The 20,147-nt window shown below is 41.8% G+C and overlaps 2 protein-coding genes across 3 annotated transcripts in view; both read right to left on the bottom strand.

Moving 5' to 3' along the window:
- Nucleotides 1–3,309, bottom strand: part of b4galnt3b (beta-1,4-N-acetyl-galactosaminyl transferase 3b) — a 38,724-nt gene extending 35,415 nt beyond the window's left edge. Inside the window, exon 1 of the mRNA XM_036150197.1 lies at nucleotides 2,771–3,309. Within this exon, the coding sequence (XP_036006090.1) occupies nucleotides 2,771–2,906 (136 nt within the window). The 5' untranslated portion in view covers nucleotides 2,907–3,309. The remainder of the gene's footprint in view (nucleotides 1–2,770) is intronic.
- Nucleotides 3,310–10,199: 6,890 nt separating this feature from the next.
- On the bottom strand, nucleotides 10,200–20,136 carry fkbp4 (FKBP prolyl isomerase 4). Of its 2 annotated transcripts, none has more exons than XM_012873741.3 (11): nucleotides 19,725–20,136; nucleotides 19,208–19,352; nucleotides 18,985–19,127; nucleotides 16,636–16,756; nucleotides 14,737–14,893; nucleotides 13,593–13,683; nucleotides 13,423–13,506; nucleotides 13,146–13,331; nucleotides 12,882–13,025; nucleotides 11,344–11,439; nucleotides 10,200–11,238 (listed from the first exon to the last, which is right to left on the bottom strand). In XM_012873741.3, the coding sequence occupies exons 1-11, from the start codon at nucleotides 19,815–19,817 to the stop codon at nucleotides 11,137–11,139; spliced, it is 1,362 nt and encodes a 453-aa protein (XP_012729195.2). In that variant the 5' UTR covers nucleotides 19,818–20,136; the 3' UTR covers nucleotides 10,200–11,136. The 2 variants fall into 2 exon arrangements, with proteins under 2 accessions (XP_012729195.2, XP_012729194.2); XM_012873740.3 differs by having other exon boundaries at nucleotides 10,200–11,241; nucleotides 19,725–20,135.
- Between the last annotated feature and the right edge of the window lie 11 nt (nucleotides 20,137–20,147).

Raw genomic sequence — 20,147 nt, 5'->3', positions numbered from 1 at the left:
CTGTCGCAGAGCAACACAGAGACAAACAACCATTCACGCACACACTCACACCTAAGGACAATTTGGAAAAACCAATCAACCTAACAGTCACGTTTTTGGACTGTGGGAGGAAGCCGGAGTACCAACTTGTTCCTTTTATAATAATCCTATAAAAATTATATTTACCGTTTATTTAAGTTAGTTGTTGGATGGTCGTCCGAAGGATGACGCGTTTCTCGGGTTTTGTTTTAAAATCCTCTTTTTTGATTTGAACCAACTTTCTTTGTTTTCCTTTTTTTGGTTTTGCTCTCCTCATTTTAAGCAGATAGGATTCGATAGCCTATCATGTTCAGGTGTAAGGTCTAGGCAGCAATTATAAAAAATGTTTTTTAAAAGAGACCTTCAGAAGGCCTGGAGGACTACAGGTCAAGACCACTTTAAATCCATGCAACAAAGAGCACTGAACGAGTTTTAAATTACAAAGGAGGACGTGCTTAACCAAATTACGGGTTTACATTCTAACTGCCCCGTAAACGAGAAGTATAGGACTGTAATTCAAAACATCACTTCTAGGAGAAAAAGTTAAGATGGTTTTAAAGATGGATTGCTAGAGGAATGAATGAGCATCAACAGCTATAATGTATGATTAAATCCAAATGAATCCGGCTTCCGATAAAAAAAAAAAGAGTGCTTTGCCAAATTTTGATCAATTAAAAAGAGTTATAGCTTCACAACCCGCAAAACTGAAAGAGCTGCCTTGCCTTCATCTTGAAGCATTAAAGATAATTACCAACACTGTCCTCATAGCAGATGATTCAGCTTCGGCAGACTCAAGAGAATTTCCATCACGCTTCCCCTAGACAGAACCATGACCGTGTTTCTGTTAGGGAACATACGAAACATACCACCCGAACCCCACAGACGCTTTGTTGAGAACACTAGCATAATGCGTTTGTTTCTTTTACTGTGGGCAGACGTCAGAATGACAACTCTGGCTGTTTTTATCTCAATCCACTGCGAGCAGCCGCAGCCACATCCTTGAGTCAAGTTTGTGACAGCGTGGCAAAAAAAACTGGTGACAGGAGGTGTGAATAAAGCAGAGACGGCAGGAAGTGTGGTTACTTCGAGAGACATTTCCTTCTGAGCTTCGACCGACCTTCTGACCTCTCCACTCCTCCCTCCTCCATGCTCCTAACCGTCTATGACGCTGCCAAACACACACTTCTTTGTAATCCGAATTGCTTCACCTGCCTTAGGCTTCGGTTTCCTTCGCATACCCATGACAGGTTTGAGTTGCTGTGAGCAGTATTTTTGATGAAAGCAAACTTCTTCCATTTAAAAAAAAAAAAAGTTACCAAGCACTGATCGGCAAACTCAAAGTATAAAAGCTTTAACCTTAAGAAAAGCCTCTAAAAGTTCTGTGAATGTGGACATTCGGTCTTATCAGTCGCTGCAGTTCATTGGGGACTGAGAAAAACTTGGACCACAAAACACAAGTTGAAGAAAATTTATATATGGTTTTAAACACTTTTTTTCACCTCACTTCCAGCTGCAGGTTCTGTGGGGTGTGTGTGTGTGTGTGTGTAGCTTTGGCAGCACAGCTCTGAGACTATGTACAGGGTCACTGTGTTCTACTGGAGGTCACATGTTAGCCCCAGCCTTAAGTCTTATCAGCTCTGACCAGCTTTACCTGTCACTGAACAAAAGAAGCATCCCCACACCATGATGACGCCACCACCATGCATCACCACGTGGGTGTTTTTTTGGCTCTGGTCGAGGCGTACTAATATTTTTCAGTCACACAGAACTTTGCATGTAGGCCATGTTTTGGTCACCATTGACCAAAGCGCTTTCATGGTTCCTGGGACCCTTCTGGCAAACTTCAAACAGAAGATTTTCTTCCTGCCACTTCCTACAGGCCAGATTTGTGTAGTGCACAGCCAACGGTAGTCCTCTTGACTGATTTTCCCACATGGACTGTGGATCTCAGCAGCTCCTCCAGAGTCACTGTGGCCCTTGTTCCTGATCAGTGCTCTTCCTTCCACTTTTGTTTCAAACCTTAGGATACTGATTTATAAGCTAACCTGCTATAAACCTCTCTACCTGTATGCCTTGGTTTTCATGATGCCACTTGTTCACCATTGTTTTCTAACAAACCTCCGAGGGCAAAACAGATGTATTTACAGTATAATGAGATTAAGTTATATGGCCAAGTGGACTGTCTTCACTAATCAGGTGACTTCTGAATGCAATTAGTTTCAGTGGACTTTATATAGGGGTATTAGAGTAAAAGGGGGTTGAATACAAAATGCTCGCTTGCCTTTTTCTGATTTGTATTGGGGGGTGGGGGGGTATCAAAATTAAAACACATCATTTGTCACATCAAAGCTGCACACTACTCTGATGCTCTGCACATAAAGTCACCAAATGTGCGGTTGACAAAAGATGGAACTGTGCATGGGTAGTTTTCCAAAGCGCTGTATTTTAGCTTCTTTTTTTGCAATTAATCAAGCTGCTTATCATTCTTCAAAATCACGCCAGAAACGAGGTGACTCGACGCTAAAGAGCTCCAGAAACGCGCAGTGGCGACGAAAAAAAAGCGCAAACTCACTCTTCTGTGACTCTTTTTGCAGCAAACTCTTTGCACACCATTTGTATTGACTTCAAATGCATGTAAGACTTATAGGTGGTATTTTAAACGCGTTGGAATATTTCTGTGAAACCAAAAAGAACAAAAAAAAAAAAAAAAAAAAAGTTTAAAGGGACCGACACTTGTTGAGTCCCAACTTACCAACATCACCGCTCCACGCTCCCGCAGCAACCATCTCATGGTAAACAGCCAAAGCTCCGACCAGGAGAATCGCCGCAAACAGAACGTATTTGCCATTCCGCCGCAGCTTCTTCAAGGGGAAAAACTCCGTGATCATGTTGGCTGCGTGGACGAGATCGGCTCGTTCGTCGGATCACCTGCTTTGTTATTCACGGGGAGAGCCCGGGACACGCCGCGCGTCCCGCCCGCCTGAGAGAGGGAGGGAGAGAGAGAGCCAGCAGCTCCCGCTGGGTGCGCGGCGACTTCACTGCTACCGAGAGCCCCCCGTCAGCTCTCATCCAAGAAAAAAACCCATCCTGACCTGTGCCACCCGAAAATCTGCACGGATCTCTCCTGATCATCTAAATATTTCAAAGTTGTTTTTCCCCCCCTCGTGGGTCTTGATCACAGAGGGCGTCCCGCTGGCGAGCTGACCTCTGCTCCCTCCGCGCACTGGAGCGCACGAAGAGACAAACGAAGGGTGAAATCTCACACCAGCTTCATCCCCCGGCTCAATTTAAACAAGCCAGACAGAACGCGGCCGGGGAGGCGGACCGGTGCGGCTTCCGCGTAAAGCGAGGCGCGTAAAAATGGCCCGTCAACGTGAGTGGACCCGGGTTCTTGCGCGCCTCGTTTGGCCAGACTGTGCATATAGTTTCTTCTTTAAAGCAGTGCGCTGACGGAATGTCACATCTGTAGGTTAATTTCTAATTTTCCGACGCCCGTGTCTAAAATTGTGTTATTCTGAAATGCCAAATCGGAAGTGACACGTCCTTGCTTAACGTTAACTTGACTCCGGTGCCCGAAGGGAGGCGTAAACGCGAGTAGTTCCAGACAGGTAGAAACCTCCACTCTTTACCTTGGGATCTACCTGTTACAGGTACAGCCACACGTAGCCCTTTCGGCGGCTGTGTTCCTGTCAGGATCCACGCCTTCACCTCTCATACTTCCTCATACCGACTTGTTTCCACTAACGCAGGCAGCAATAATGAGAGACCGTGAAACTTTGCCTTTGAATGGATCATCTTCCCATCAATCTATTGACAAAACTTTGAGCTAGATCATTTTATTAAAGCACAGTGAAGATCTGTAGTTTGGGATCTTGTACTCAGAGTACAAGATCCTGTTTGAAAGGTTTGAAGAAAGCGATTATATTTGGCAATTCAATTCAATAAGCTGAAACGAGTATATTTTGTACATTCAGTACACAGAGAAGTGAATGTTGCTTACAGACACTGAAAACCCAAAGTTTAGCTTCTCAGACAAATAGAATAAATAAAATCAATTAATGAATCATTTGAGGTATAGAGATTCAATTCAATTCAATTTTATTTATATAGCGCCAATTCATGAAGCATGTCATCTCGAGGCACTTTACAAAGTCAAATTCAATCAGATTATACAGATTGGTCAAAAATTTCCAATATAAGGTAACCAGTTGATTGCTTCAAAGTCCCGACAAGCAGCATTCACTCCTGAAAGAGCGTAGAGCCACAGGAAGAGTCGTCTGCATTTTCCATGGCTTTGCAGCAATCTCTCATACTGAGCAAGCAAGATGTCCCGCTATAGCTACACGTGCTACGGGCTACTGACTTGACAGTTGTCCATTAGTCATGGACACCTACGTCCTCAAGGAGGATAAGTCACAAATTGGAGCTTTTCCCCCGACAGTGTATCTGTGCATGTCAAAGGAAAGTTGAGTGGAAGGAAAAAGTGTGCTAGTTGTAGCAGATGTCCTGAATATGGGGTTACAACTAGCAGACTGTCACATTCCTTGTGTTAGACCACTCCTGATCACTAAAAAGTGCCTTACATTGCCAAGGAGAATAAGGATTGCATTGTCAGTAAGTGGTTCAAAGTCCTCCTCCCAGATAAAAGTCAAATCCAGAGTCTGGAGGTAGATTGGAGGGGCACACAATCCAGGCTCAGTGTGAAGTTACCACAGTCAGGGCAGCCATCTACCAGGAAGTTGCAAAGCACTTCACGCTTCCCCCAGCGGGCAAGCTTTATGGAGATGCCGTTTTTATTCCCCAGGGCTTGGCACCTGCCCACAACAGTACGAGTTCCTGCTTTAATGCAATAGTATCACTATTCTTGATTGGCCAGCAAATTCCTCAAGCAAACGAGAGACAAAAGAGCCAAGAATGCAAAAGAGCCGAAGGCAGAAGGCAATTTAGGCTTCCTTAACACGTCAGCAGAGCCACAGGCTGATCATCTTAATGCCGATTAATGCAGTAATTCATGTGTGAGGAGCACCGATAAATTACTGAAAGCATAGCTGGCTAGACATCAGAGGTGGATAAAGTTGCCAAAAATTTAACTCATGTAACTGTAGCATTGCTTCAGTTTATATTTTCACTCAAATAGAAGTAAAAAAGTGGTCATCCATAACTACTCAAGAGTACAAAAGAATCCATTAGAAAAGGCTATGCAAGTGTGGTTTGATCACATATTGTGTGTATATACAGAACTGTGCACATCTTATAGGCTGGTATGAAACAAATGCTGTAAACCAGGGGTGTCAAACATACGGCCCGTGGGCCGGATCCGGCCCGCCGAACAATTTAGTCCGGCCCTGTGGCTAAATGCATTATCATTATAAAAAAAAAAAAAAAAAACATTTTTTTTTCTCCAGTGTCCTGTCTGGCAATGTGGCAATAAGATGCCACAAAGAGCTCATCAGATTTGACTTTCACAAGTGGACAAGATAAAAGGAAGAGAATGATAAAACAATTATTGAAAAAAACATGTACTTTATTTAATTGAAAATATACAGTTCCTATATTGTCCACGAGGGGCGCTGTGTTTTAATTATCAGATTAAGCTTCAGGTGTGGAAAAATTCAAATCATTTCTTAATTTTTATCTGTTTGATGTATTTTGTCATGCAGGACAGTGTTTTTAAGTTCCAAAAAATGTGAATAAATGTTTTTCAACATTGTATAATCACTGTGATCAGTTCTTATGCATAATGCACAAGTAAAGGTTTAACTGTATTGTTGAAATTGCACATACTTTTCTTAAAAACGTTGAGGTTATTCATAATATATTGTGTAAAAGTGAAATTAACTTAATATAAAAATGAACAAGTCCACATTTATTAGTTCTATTTAATCTTGCAATAAGTTAATTCGTGTGGCCCTCTTGAGATCAGATTAAGCTGTATGCGGCCCCTCAACCAAAATGAGTTTGACACCCCTGCTGTAAACTGAGAATGATTTCAACAACAGAAGGGTTAATTGTTTCTTTTCAGTAAATAACAAAATGCAGAGAACAAACAGAAGAAAGATCTACATCAAATCAGTATTTTGTGTGAACACCATTCACCTCCAATACAGCACCAATTGTTATAAGTACGCCTGCAGACACAGTTTCTGAAGGAACTCGGCTGGTAGGATGGAGAAAGAACCCCGGATCTTGATTGGATGTGTGATTCCGGAGATCTTTTTGTCTCTTCACGTAACTCCAGACACACTTGATGGCGTTGAGATCAGGGCTCTGCGGGGCCATACCATCACTTCCACGACTTCTTGTTCTTCTTTACGCCGATAATAGTTCTTAGTGACATGGGCTGTCTGGTTGGGGGTCATTGTCCTGCAGCATGATAAATTTGGGGCCAGTCATACCTCCGCCTCCCGGATTTTATTTCATTTTATTCAAAATTCTCAATGGCAATATTAAAAGTCTCACCACTGAGATTAAAAATCTCTTTTTCAAGGGAGATCTGGGTTTGATGATACTGAATGACAGATGACTCTGGTATTTACTTTTTTATCTTTTACTCTTGGTGTTTCGTTAGAGCTAATTTTAGATAAGACTTGTTTTTTCTTCTTTTTCATAGCTAACAATTGTGTGTAACTGTCTCTGTGTATGCCGCTGTCACGCCCGAATTTCCCCATTCCGGGACAAAAAAAGGAATTCTTATTCTTATCATAAGTATTTCTCGTATTTCTTCCGCTATTTCTCACTCAGCTATATATATATATATATATATATATATATATATATATATATATATATATATATATATATATATATGTATATATATATATATATATATGTATATATAGAGTGTATATATACTGTATATATGTGTGTATATATAGAGTGTGTATATATATATATATATATATATATATATATATATATATATATATATATATATATATATATATATAGAGAGAGAGAGAGAGAGAGAGAGAGAGAGAGAGAGAGGCTTATCTATCCTTTGGCTCTAAGTATAAATAAAACCTAAATGATTGGAATCCGTCACTCTGTCAGAGGTTCACTATTTGAATAGAATCACTAAAATGAATGGACTTTTTTCAAAGATATTCCATATTTTCTAAGACGCACCAGTACAATGAATGCAACATTCCTTTCAATACTTTGCATATTGTTCGCTATGAAAGAGGAGAGTGTTCAACATGCAAAGATTTTGGTGACTGTGTCCTTCTTCTTATTTGTCCTGATGTGAAGCTAAATATGAAACATGGGAGAAATCAGACTCTCCCAGCTGGGCCAGTGTTTTTTATATATATATATATATATATATATATATATATATATATATATATATATATATATATATATATATATATATATATATACCTTCATTAAGTAATGAACAAAGCACATCCATCTTATTTAATCATCAGCAGGCAGGGAGAGATAAAGAACGCTTCCGTAAGATGACACCAGCAGCCCTGAGAGAAAGCTGGTGTATCTGATGAGTTCTTGCACGTCCGTGGAAAAGAAGGTACCGACCTGCCAACTAAAGCAGGTGCAACCTTGGAAAGCTTCCTTAACCCCCCCATCTGGATTTAACAAAAGCAAACAGGTTAAAGCCTGGTGCCGGTAAAAAACAACAACACCAGAGTGATTAATGGCAGCGATTTAAGAACTCTCACTGACCAGGGCATTAGGAGGGTTTTACTAAATAATGAGGGCTTGAGCCAATACAACCTAATATATTAACAGCAGTTTTTTTAAATAAACACTGGGGTACTGGTGAGGATTCATGTTCTAGAGAGAAACACGGCAAGAACAAACTCTCAAGCGGTCGAGTTCACAGATCACCTGAATGTGTGAAATCTAACAAAGAAAATCAACACTGTGCTGTGTGCACAATGCAAAACAGTCCCCTGCTGCACACTAAGCATCTTTTGTTTCTTATTTGCTTATGCGCTAAGCCTCCCCGCTTTTATGAAATTAGACAAAATTGGTGTCAATCACCTCGGCTATGTTTGTGCAGCAGAAATTTTCATTTGTGCTCCTATCATTCTAAAGATATAAAGAAAAATGTTCTCCAGGGGTCATCAGATGTCAAACACTGCTGACATTTGCAAAAATAAATAAATTTTAAATAAAACAAACTATTATCATTAAAATGATAGCAGTACAAAAAATGTATATATTTTAAAATATGCATTTTAAAATATATATATTTTAAATATTTTATATTTTAAATATTTATATTTAAAATATATATTTTAAAATTTTATATTTTTGTATAGCAAAAATGTTAATTTGTACTGCTATCATTTTAATGATAATAGTTTGTAGAGGTCATCAAGGGTCGGTGAACATATATGTTCATGCTGGAGCTGTGAATTTCATATAAATTATAAGTTGCTAACCTATGAATATGAATTTAATTTTAACCTGGAATAAAAATTATAGCGGCACAAACCAGCACACACATTTGACACCAATTTTGTCTGATTTGAAGAAGGCGGGGGGGCAAATTCACTCAGGTTTGCCGGATGGATGGGAGAGAACTCCCTGGATTTGGTGTTCTGACAACAGGAGCGAAGCATAGTTTAGTGCTGACTTGCAGAAAATAAGTGCACCACTGCTGTCCTCCAACCATTCATTTCCTGCAGATCAGTATGTTGTTGTTTTTTTCACCACCAGATGCAAATGCACAGGATGAAATCTGTAAATAAGACTGTGCAGTTTTTGGTTTCGACCAACTATGGATCCATTGGGATATTATGATAGATGGCTAAACATCCTCCGTCCTGATGCTGTGGTGAATGAATTAAACCCCTTGTAGGGAGGAAAGCGTCGGACACTTCCGGCTCCAGTCTGTATGAGTCCCCATCCAGGTAGAACACACCTCACCAACTTCATGGACCTGTTTTTAACACCTAGGCCCGTCTTCAAGGGTCCAGTCGAGTCCTTGTTTTGACAAGCCGGGGCCGTTTAGGTAACAAAAGTGGGACCCCAGCATTGTATTAGCTCACTGGTCATAAAGTTATGCCAACTGTGTTTATGAAATTACTGGTTAAAGCAATTCCAGATGGGAACAACTGCTGACATTCAACACAGGGTTCCCACACCTTGGTGAACATCAAATTCAAGGACCTTTCAATGACTTTCCAGGACCAATTTCCTCAAATTCAAGGACCACACGTGGCGGCATTTACCTACTGTGACCGCTGAATAGGTTATCATATTTTAATACAATGCAAATTCAATAAAAGACTAGACGGCATGGAAGTTGTTGGGTCAGAAGCAATGCAAGAAAGTGGACTTAATTTATAGCCTACATTGATATTGATCATTATCATAGCCTACATTGATATCCACAGTACATGGCTATGCCATACTACATTACATATAAGATGTACATTAGCCTACCGTTTCATGGAATTTTATGGAAAAAAGTGCAGCATTGAGATGTTCAGAATTCTATCAATTTGTTTCACTTACTTTCATCTTTGATTAAGCTAGTTTTCGACTTTGACTCTGAAAAGTCGCTAAGTATAGCGACAAAGTCGCTGAGTTGGCAACACTGCGGGAATGTAACCTATTGGACGCATGTAGGCCTAAACCGTAGCCTACCAACTAACGAAGAAGAGCGAACGTACTTTTGCAAATTAAAAGTCTGCGGAATCAACATAATTTTAAAAAATCGTGTGGTAGTAAAATAATGACACGAGTCGTCATCCGTGTGAACTTTCAACCCCACAAAAAAATTCAAGGACTTTCAAGGACAAGTTTTTTTTTTGGCTACTTTCAAGGGCCTTGATTTTTTTTGAGATTCACAAACTTTCAAGGATTTCAAGGACCCGTGGGAACCCTGCCAACAGGTTTAAGGGCACAGCATCTGTGGCCCCACACTTGAAGCTAAAACCTGTCATCTCAGCTAACCTGCAGTCCTGATTTCACCGTAAACCATCTCCTCTGGGTCACATGTACACCATATCGTATATGCATTAGTAAAATCCTCTCATTTTAAGCTGTGAGAAAGAGCACCCCAGTGACCGGCTTCAAAAGCGCTGTCCGGCGTTGCTGCTTTAACAGCTTCGCGTGGTTCTTTTTAGGGAGGCGAGAGATCAGTCAAGCACCACAGGAAACCTCAAAACTCAGACGGGAAGATTAAAGAAAGACACAAATACAATGAGTTTGTAGTGAACAGTTTATTATAAGTCTGTCAGGACACACCACGCAGTGACCTCCCAACAAAAGAAACTCAAAAAAAAGAAAAAAAGAAGCCCGTCTTATATTTAGCCGATTACTTTAGCTTTTTGTCCCTGTAGGCACTGCTGACTAAGATGCAAAGGCTCTTATGCACAGATTCCAGTTGCTTAATCAGTTCTACTTTATACATTTTTTTGTTGAGAACAACACAGTGAATCACGAGACCAACACTAGAAAGAAAGAAAGTACAAAGTCAATATTTCCAAAAGGAGAAGTGAACAGTCCAACAGTCCTGTACCCTAGGGCTCTTAAAGGAAAACCCCCACAGTTATGCTGAGAGAAGATCAAAGCCTGGCGACTCTTCCAGACTAACATGTTATAACGTCATGCTGATCCACAGTGCTGCTACGTACACACACAGGCCAGTCACATTCGAAACACGCCAGCTCCGCGCACGCAATCATCCGCGCTCCGACAATTGATCAGTAGGCCCACGAGGAGGCTCGGGTGGACAGCGACGATAAAGAACACGGGACAGAAAACGGTGCAGGCTAAAATGGCAGAGCCCTTGAACGATTGTGATGCTCTGCACGCACACCCCCACCACCCGCAACATCCCATGCACGGTTCAAAGCTGTGGGCTGAATATGTTCAGAGCCGAAGGCCAGGGCGCTGAATTCATTCATTAGATCCGTTTCTCCCACAGTGCCGTCAGCCGAGGAAGCCCCACTCACTCACTCAGCTAGCTGCCACACCGAGGAGCCTGGACGCGGCCAAGCGCCGGGGACACGCCCCACGTCGGTGCTCTCAGTGACACTCATTCTCGCATATACATATATACACAATCACGCCTTAAAACACAGATGGCCGGTTACAAAAAGTCAAAGTACAATTTGAACCGTTAACAGTCGAATCGCCCAACTACGCTTTCGCTTCACTCTGAGCTTCCTTTTCGCCGTTTTCGACCTCCATGGCCTCCTCGCCGTTCTCCTTGCCGTCAGGTTTCACCTTCTCTGCATCTTTCTGCTTGAAAAAAAATAAATAAAAACGCCAAATCAGCACCTCTTCAAGTTGCTCTCTGTGTTGATTGAGGTCGCCCTCTAGCGGCTGCTGTATAAATAAACTCACCTTTGAATCCCTTTCTGCAAATTTCTGGAACATGTTGGCATAGATGCGTTTGTCCTTCTCGTGCTGCTCCTTAATGCGTTTCTGACACAGGACCACCTAAATGGACGAGTAGATAATCAGACTGGTTAACGTAATGCATGTTAAAACAGTAAAAAAAGAAGAAGCTAGTTACATCTGAAGGAAACTTTTTCTCAAGTATTTATTTGACTGCAAAAACAGAACTAAAATTAAGTTACATTTTCTTAAAATAAGTGTATTTGTCCTTGATTTGAGCAGGTAAATAAGATTATTTGCCAATGGAATAAGATTTTTCCTCCTAAAATAGGAACAATTCATCTCCATCATCTTATTTCAAGTGCAGGATGTCTAATTATCTTATTTTAGGGGTAAAGATACTCATTCCATTGAGCCCAGAGTCCCCCCCCCCAACAGGGTCTCCTCCCAGTAGGAAGTGCTGGAAAACCTCCAAAATGAAGGCGCCCAAGCAGGACCGGGCGATATGGACCAAAAATAATACATCGATATTAGGCTGAATGCAGATATACGGTGTTTATCTCAATATATTTTTCTTTCCATAAAGTAACTATAAAAAGGGCATCTCTGAATCAAAGCTTTATCCCAAATGTTACACAGGCATCTGTTTCAACAAACAGCTGTAGATAAATATGGGAAACAGCTGAAATATAACCTACTAAAACACATAAAAGTATAATTACAAAGCAACATAGACCAATCTCAATATAAACCGTATAGTCTTATTCTGCATCTCTTTTGGAAATCTCCATATATTGCCCAGGCCTAGCATCCTGATCAGATGCCTGAACCATGTCCACTGACTCCTTTTGGTGCGGAGAAGGGACGCTCAAGCTCAAAGCCGGCGCTGCCATGAAATGTTTTTTATCAAAGTATATTTAAATGTCCCAGTTAAAGCCCAAACCATAAAGCCTACCGAGAAGCTTTGAGAAGTCTTGGAAACTGATCCTCACAGAAACTCTCTGAGCAATAGAACCAAGGTTATTTCCCAAATAATGGGGGTAAGTGATACCGGTAGAGACGCGCCCTAAAAGCCTTGCAGGTGCGAATCCACTGAAAGCCGCTTTTACAAAGCGTTCATTCGGGGCGTCTGAATACAAATCCACATCACGCTGTACTTCAACTTCGTGGAGCTAAAAAAAAAAAACAAAAAAAAAAAAACTAGAGGCAGAAACAACCATGGGGATCAGAGAGTTAGAATTACAGAGTGGAAAATTCAGCTGCTTCCCATATTTCATGAGGCTGACATCTAATTTGGGGATCTTTGCGCTGGCATTAAATTGGCCGAAGGAGGTGCGGGTTAACAGGAGAAGACCCAGGAAGCTTGTTCTATCTACGCTTCCGGCTGATGAAAGCTCGTCGTATGATCGATTTCACTGAAGGCGTTTAAAAGCGGTATGCCTGAGCGAGTGTTGCCATTTACCTCAACCAGAAAAGGTCTATGGGATATTTTCTCCCGTCACGCAGCAGTGGAAAACAAAAAGCTTTAATCCACGGCGGTATACCTGACTCTTGGCGGCTTTGTTGGAAGGATACAGCTGAACGACGCGCTGGAAATCGTCTCTTGCTCTCTCGAACTCATTGATCCCGTACAGAGCCTCCGCCCGTCGGAACAGAGCCTTCTCGTTCGCAGAATCCATTTCCAGCGCCTGGAAACAGGAAAAGACGAGCTCCTTTTCACATTTAAAAGAAACGCTCCTCTTTATTAAGGGGACGTCGTCTGAGAGACATCTGTCCGGTTCGCTTGAAGAGTCGCAGAAGAGAAATACCTTGTCGCAGTTTTCCAGGGCTTTGGCTGGCTCGTGCATTTTAAGGTAGCACATGGCCAGGTTCAGGTGGGCGGCCAGCCGCAGGGCTTTGGCCTTCTTCTCGTCCTCGTCCGACAGGCCCGACTCGTGCTCCAGCCACGAAACTATCTTTTTGTACTGCACAGACGCCTGCTTGTACTTTCCGTCCTGCAACAGAGAATCCGTGGGATCAGAAAACGCGACGAGGAAACGGCGGGCGTTTCCATCCAGAGCAAAACGCCTTTTCCCCTCCGTGCACCTTAAAACACTGCGTTCCTTTCTCTTTGACGATACCGCTTTGCTCCAGCTTTTCAACCGTGTTCATTTCCCAGGACTCCTTAGCCTGTTGGATAAAAGCAAATAAGCAAGTAAACTATAAGGAAAGTTCATTTATCAACTAGCTGTCACGGAGCTTTGTGCTGCGCTTACCTTCTCAAAGGCCGTCAGCTTAATCTTGTACTGCAGCGTTGCTCCCCCAGGAATATTATACTTCTCATTTCCAGCGATCCCAAAGCCGTATCTACAGATCAAAACACAAGTTTTCACCTTTAGTGCAGGAAGAAGCGTTGCTGTCTCGCCATCGACACCGCAGTAGCAAAAACCTTCTGTGAAAACTTGGGAGAAGATTTCTTAGCCGTTCATGTCAGACGCACAAACTGATATCTGGGTACGGATTCAGCACTTTTTTTTTTTTTTTTTTTTTTTTTTTTTTTTTTAGGCACCGACCCAATCCCGACAGTACTACTAATTGACGAAAACCATGTTTCGGTACCTAAACGCATCACTGTGACACTGAGGGAGCGGAACCGATTTTTCCGTGCCGAACATGAACACACCATTGCACAACAATGTCACTGTTCCCTCAGTGCAAGCGTTCCCCGCTTTTTGATTTACAAAGCAGGATAAAATATGTTTATATATATTTTTTTCCTTCTTCTCTGAAACTGTTGAACTTAAATCCCTGAATTTTATTCACACACAGCTTCAGTGCCGTATTCGCCTGGTTCACTCTGTGCCTCTGATAACTGCTGTTTAGGTAAAAAAAAAAAAGTTTAATGTGCTGTGGATACAGACAATGTATTAAAATTCATAAGTTATTTAATAAGGTACATTTCTAGAACCAAACAAGTTTAGATACTGAGTTGTTAAAGTAAAAATGTTTAACGTATTAATAAACTAACATTTATTAATACATAAACACACAAAAGTATGGAAAACAGCTACAGTTAAGCACCGGTATTGATTCCCAGGTACCGGGTATCGGTACCGTATCGCTTCAAGTGCGAAAAGGTACCCCTCCCTGTACCTAGGGGCAATTTAGAGAGACCAATTAACTTATGGTCATGTTTATGGACTGTGGGAGGAAGTACCCCCCCCATGCATGGAAAGAACATGCATACTCCATTCAGACTGCTCTCCAGGCCAGGGTTCCTACTGTAAGGCAGTAGCATTAACCCCTGATCCACCACGCGGTCCATACATGAAGCCGCTTTGCTTTTTTCAGTTGCATAAATAACCTTTCGTCACAATTATAGCAAAAAAAGAGACAGGACTGAGTAAAACATTATCGTACTTAGGCTTCACAGTGAAGAGTGCCTCCTCTCCTTGCTCCATGGCCATGATGGCTTTCTCCACACCGCCGGGCAAGCCAAAACTCTCTCCGTCCCCGATCTCAAACTTCAGCTCCCTCTCGTCAAACACGCGTCCGTCGCAGGTTCCCTGCACAACGACTGAGAGAAACACCGCGGTTAGCTGGAGCAGCAGTTCAGCGTATTCACTATAAAACGGGGTTTAGTTTAAGGGATTGACAAGAAAAGCTGCGTTTAGGTGGCGCTACGAAGCTGGTCATCAAGCCAGAGTTCCTCGCTGATTATGTGCGTTTTTTTTGTTGAAATAAACTGAGAAGATGAAGAAAATTGTCAACATGAAAAACAAAATCGTGAATCTAGCCAGCATTTACTCAATTCTGTTTTACCGTATTAAATCCTGCAGCTGTTTACCATCTACAGTCTGTAAACATCCTGATCGATACAAAACCCTCTTGGTAATAAACTATTTACAGAGTTAAAAATAATTCAGCCCAGCAGGAGAGGATATAGCAAATGTCTGAAATGTCTGAATCAGTTGGGTCTCAATATGTTGCCAAGCAGGCCACCAAGGTGAAAGTACTGGCTCAACATTAAACACTAAATATCTATTGACACAAACACTAAAAATCTATTTACTCTGATTTCTAAAAGAACCTGAAAAAAAGGACCTCACACGTTTGTCTCAGTAAAACAAAGGCATCAAAACTTCCTAAATTTTTAGGGTTGATTGCTTCCCAACGTCTCGCTCCGACATTTTTTTTTAAATCCATTGTCAGAAACTAGAACAGGATATCTTGGTAAACGCTGCTGTATTTGGCTAAATGTAATGAAAAACGCTTCTATTTAAAAAAGACACTTATGTGTTACATCTATTTTTGTTCTGAAGAAATTTAATCTGAGGAAATCCGTCTTCAAAAACAATAAAAAAAAGCTCACCAGCTGCATAAACAGGGTACTGCTGTTGAGTTCTTGAACTGCAGCGCATCATTCAGAGGGCTCCACTTAGTCTAAGCTCAACGTCTGCCATTCAGAATTTTATATATTAATGCATAAAATTGTGCTGAGGTTGGTTTGGATTTTAAACAGTAAAATAAACACAAAATGCAAGGATAAACACATTTATAGAAAAAAAGTCTGATCAGCTCTGCACTTAGACACTCTTGACAATTAATTAGTGTCTAATCTACAACTTCAGCCTCGTCTTGGCCAGGACTTCGTTACTGAAGTATTTTATCTCAATGTGATTAACCTGGTTAAACAATTGCTGTTAAAAAAAAAAAAAAAAAAAAAAAATTGAATTAATTTTAAGTTGTCGCTTCATTGCTCAGTTCAACTCTGTGGTTCCTGAAATATGTTCCACTCAGAGCACTTCTCACTGGTCTTGAAAGTGTAGCTGAACCTGTTTAACAGCCGACTGGTTGGAGCGTTTTGGCATTCAGGTAAACCCTGGGGAGTTTTTTTTTTTAACTGAGCTATCATCTAACCTTTAAAATATGCACCTGCACACTTGTTCACTTCAACAAGCGGTAAAACTGTTGCCATGGTTCATCATTTAGATCAACTCTAGCACCTTACATCCACCTCAAGCACAATTAGTGCACTCCTAAAAATCTGATGACATCTCAGAGACGTCATAAAAAAAAGTTTTCATGTGACATGGTTTTAGTCAATATATGAAGAATAACCCTGTTAGAACAAAGCTATTTAGCCTAATAGCTGAATTACATTAAAATGACTCACACACTTAGATTTGAAGCAAATTAACACACTAATCAGTGTCTTTAAAGGATTCTGATCAAGGTTTCTTGAACTTTTTAACTAAAACATTACCAAATACTGCCTCCCCCTATAAGATGGTTGATCGCTGTGACTCAACAGGATACCTTCTACAACAGCTCCCTCGTTGGGCTTGGAATAACCTTCTCCTTTAGTGACGATGCGCCGGATGATCCCTCCGTCTTCGTCATCCGTTATGTCTTCCCCTCGGAACTCAAACAGCTCCACCTACATTTATGCCAACAAATAAATTACCGTCTTGATGTTCCAGGCTGACAATAAGCATTTGCATACATTTATACACACACACATACATAAACCACCAAAGTTTTCCAGCATGCACTTCCTACAGTTTAAGGTCCCTCTAGTGAGATGTGAGGCGTATCCAGAGTTTTCTCTAGCTGCAAAGAGTCCAGAAGTAATAAGGTGCTGCTGTGCACTGCTGGCCAGGGGGCTGAAAGAAGAGTGCTGCACATTTCTATTACTTACACTTAAAAGTGTTTGAATGTTTCGAGTTGGGACAAACATGAGCAGTGATTATGTGAGGAATAGAGGAGTGCCACCCATCATTCTTATTCAGATTACACTGTCAAACTAATACACCAACAATGCCCTGATTATACTCCCAGTGTTACTGGATAGACAGTAGTGGTAGCATTTTAGGTTTAATACCATAACAGCAACAGTTGGGTAATCCAGGCAACAAGCTCTAACAAAACAACACAAATGTAAGATTATTCAATTTGGGACAAAGACTACAAGCAAAGTGAGTGAGACTGTACACTGTGAAATTGCACACTGTCCATTTCCCCTGCATTGTTTACATTTCAATTGTTTACATAAATTACTGCTGCACCTTATCCTGTAATTTACTGCAACTCACTGTGATTTCTCAAGCTGTAGGTAAAACGAAATTTCGTTCAGTACGCACTCTGTGCATACAAAATGACAAAGAGTTGTCTAAGTCTAAGTCTAAATATATGGTTCAAAATACTGATCTTTATGCGGGTGTAGCGCTTTGAAATGCATTGTTTATGACCGATTTCTGAATGAGGCCCTGTCAACACGATGAAGAATGCTATAAATTTTCACAAATGATCCAAAAAAATAAATAAAATAAAAAGTGAGTCCATCAGAGAGGACCACTGAAAATGCTGCAGTGGGTAAAGCCGGGCCCATTGGTGGCGCGGAGACACTGCCACAGAAACAGGCATACTCAGACAACTCATGTGAAGTGAATTCAGTAACCTGGCGGGGGATCAGGCACAAAAATTACGCCTGTTCAACCTGATCTTTGTGTTGGGTAGCAGGTGACACGTCGTGTAGAGCCGGCCCGGCAGAAAGGAAGAGTCCGAGGACAACAACAGGCATTAAATGGAATGCGACAACAGACGCCGCCATCTTTGTTGTCATTCGGAAGAGTGAGGCACGTGCACGTAACGCAGAGAGGCGCAGCTATGACGTTGTCGTTTCAGAAGAGATGCGGCTGGTATGTACACATGGAAACGCGAAACCAACGTGCAATCTGTTGTTATTTATTTAATATATGATAATAGAGGCGGTCGGCTGAAGAGATCGTTAAGAACTCTCTAAGAAAGCATCGCCTGCTTTCCCATTACAAGGAATGAACATGCGCACTGGGAGCGAACACAAGTTAATATTTAAACTCTTCAGTAGGGCTGGACGACATATATCGAAAAAAGCATATCAATAAAATAGAAGTCATATTGATCGATGTCGATAATTATCAACGAGTTTAAAACATATTTTAAGTGCAGCCCTGACCCATTTTATAGTGTAGCTGGACAACGTGCTGGAAATCGTCTCTTGCCCTCTCCAATAAATTTTTTAGACACAGAACACACAAACGCTGAATTCTAACTCAACCCTTTATTGAATCAAAACTGCAAGTTTTAAAAAAAGAAAAAAGGAAAAAAAAAAGTGCTCTCTGAACTCTTTGAAGGGGGCGGAGCTCAGTTCCTGGGTCTGCGTTTGTGATTGGTCAGGAGGATGCAACTACTGTAGTATTAACCTACATGGCTAGAATGCATATGGAAGGAAAATTGTTATTCTATTGAACTTTTTATTGACCCTTTTTTTTCTCCTATCATCGATATACTTTGTCGATCGATATATATCGTTATTGAATTATCGCCTTTTCAGGTTTAAAAACACTCCACAGCTGTAAAAGAAAAAGAAAGAAAAGGATGCAACGCTGCTGCAACAGGCAGCGGAAATCTCTTAAATGAGTTTAGTCGCCGTTTATTTTACTTTTCACCCCTTAAACGCCACAAACGTGTTACGGGTGACTTGGAGCATGGTTTATATTTTGATTTTAAACCTTTGTCACCATGTTTTTTTTGTATGTTTTACTCAAAATGATCAGACAAAGAGGATCTCACCCCGGCCCATGCCCAGGTTATAGAATGGTGGACTTAAAGAGGCTTAAAACGTACCTCAAAAATCAGCGTGGCGTTGGGGGGGATCTTGGGCGGGTTGCCTGCAGACCCATAGGCATACTCGGGCTTGCAGATGAGCTGACACAGCTCTCCCACTCTCATTGTGGCCACGCCGACATCCCATGCCTTAATCACTTGTCCTGAAAGGGAGAGAGAGAGAGACGAAATAACCCTGATCGTTCAAGTCCTCACACCTTTTTTCCCCAGATAGGAGACCAACCTTTGCCCAGCTCGAAGGAAAACTTCTCTCCTCTGTCCCTGCTGGAGTCGAAATGTGTGCCGTCCAGCAGAGTTCCCACATAATGGACAAACACTTTGTCTCCGGTCATGGGGAACTCGGCGCCCGTGCCTTCCCTTTTCACCAGCTGTAAGGAGAGATGTTTGCAAGAAGTTAGGGGAATACGTAATGAAAGGCCACCGCGCGTCCACACCCCCCCTGCACGGGGGGGCACAGCCGGCTCTGATAGCCGTTTCTCTACAGATCTTTCTGGAAACGCAGGCTGTTGCGCTGCAAGTATTGCATTTCACCCTCAGCCGAGACTCAAATGGCATTATAAAAACACACTAAAAAAAGGCAAATGCAACACACACAAAAAAACAAGAGCATACGATGCCGCTGTCATCGTTTCATGCAGCTCGTCTCTCCTGCTCACGCTGAAATCCCGTGCGTCATTCAAGCTAAGAAGCTGCTAGCTGTTAGCCTAGCACCGACTAGCAGGAGTGCGGAGAGAATTTACCTTTAAAACCCCTCCATCTTTCTTCGCTGTGATGTCTTCTCCCTCCATGGGGAAGGTGTGTTGCCCCTCGCTGTTCTGCTCCTCTGCAGTCATGGCTTCTTTTTATTATTATTTTTAATGGGTCAGATTCACTCCTATCCCTACAGCGCGGCACGGACTGACACTTGCTACCAACCACGCCAAGTCCTGCAAAGCGACAACTAACGACAACACATGTAGCAGCACGGCGCCGTTCAACTCTTCGCAACCCCACTTCTTTCTTCTTTCTTTGCAGCTAGAAACGAAATGCACGGCCTCGGATTTCCGGCGACTGCCCCCTATAACTCTGTTATCTGCGGTCTCGGAGAAACAGCTTCCACTTGGGGCAGCTGAGCTGACAGGCGCTTAAAGAAGAGCAGAGAACTTTCCAGACAGTCGGAGCTG

Source organism: Fundulus heteroclitus, chromosome 2, assembly GCF_011125445.2.
Source record: "Fundulus heteroclitus isolate FHET01 chromosome 2, MU-UCD_Fhet_4.1, whole genome shotgun sequence".
Lineage (NCBI taxonomy): Eukaryota > Metazoa > Chordata > Actinopteri > Cyprinodontiformes > Fundulidae > Fundulus > Fundulus heteroclitus.
This window is presented reverse-complemented; position numbering and strand designations above follow the sequence as displayed.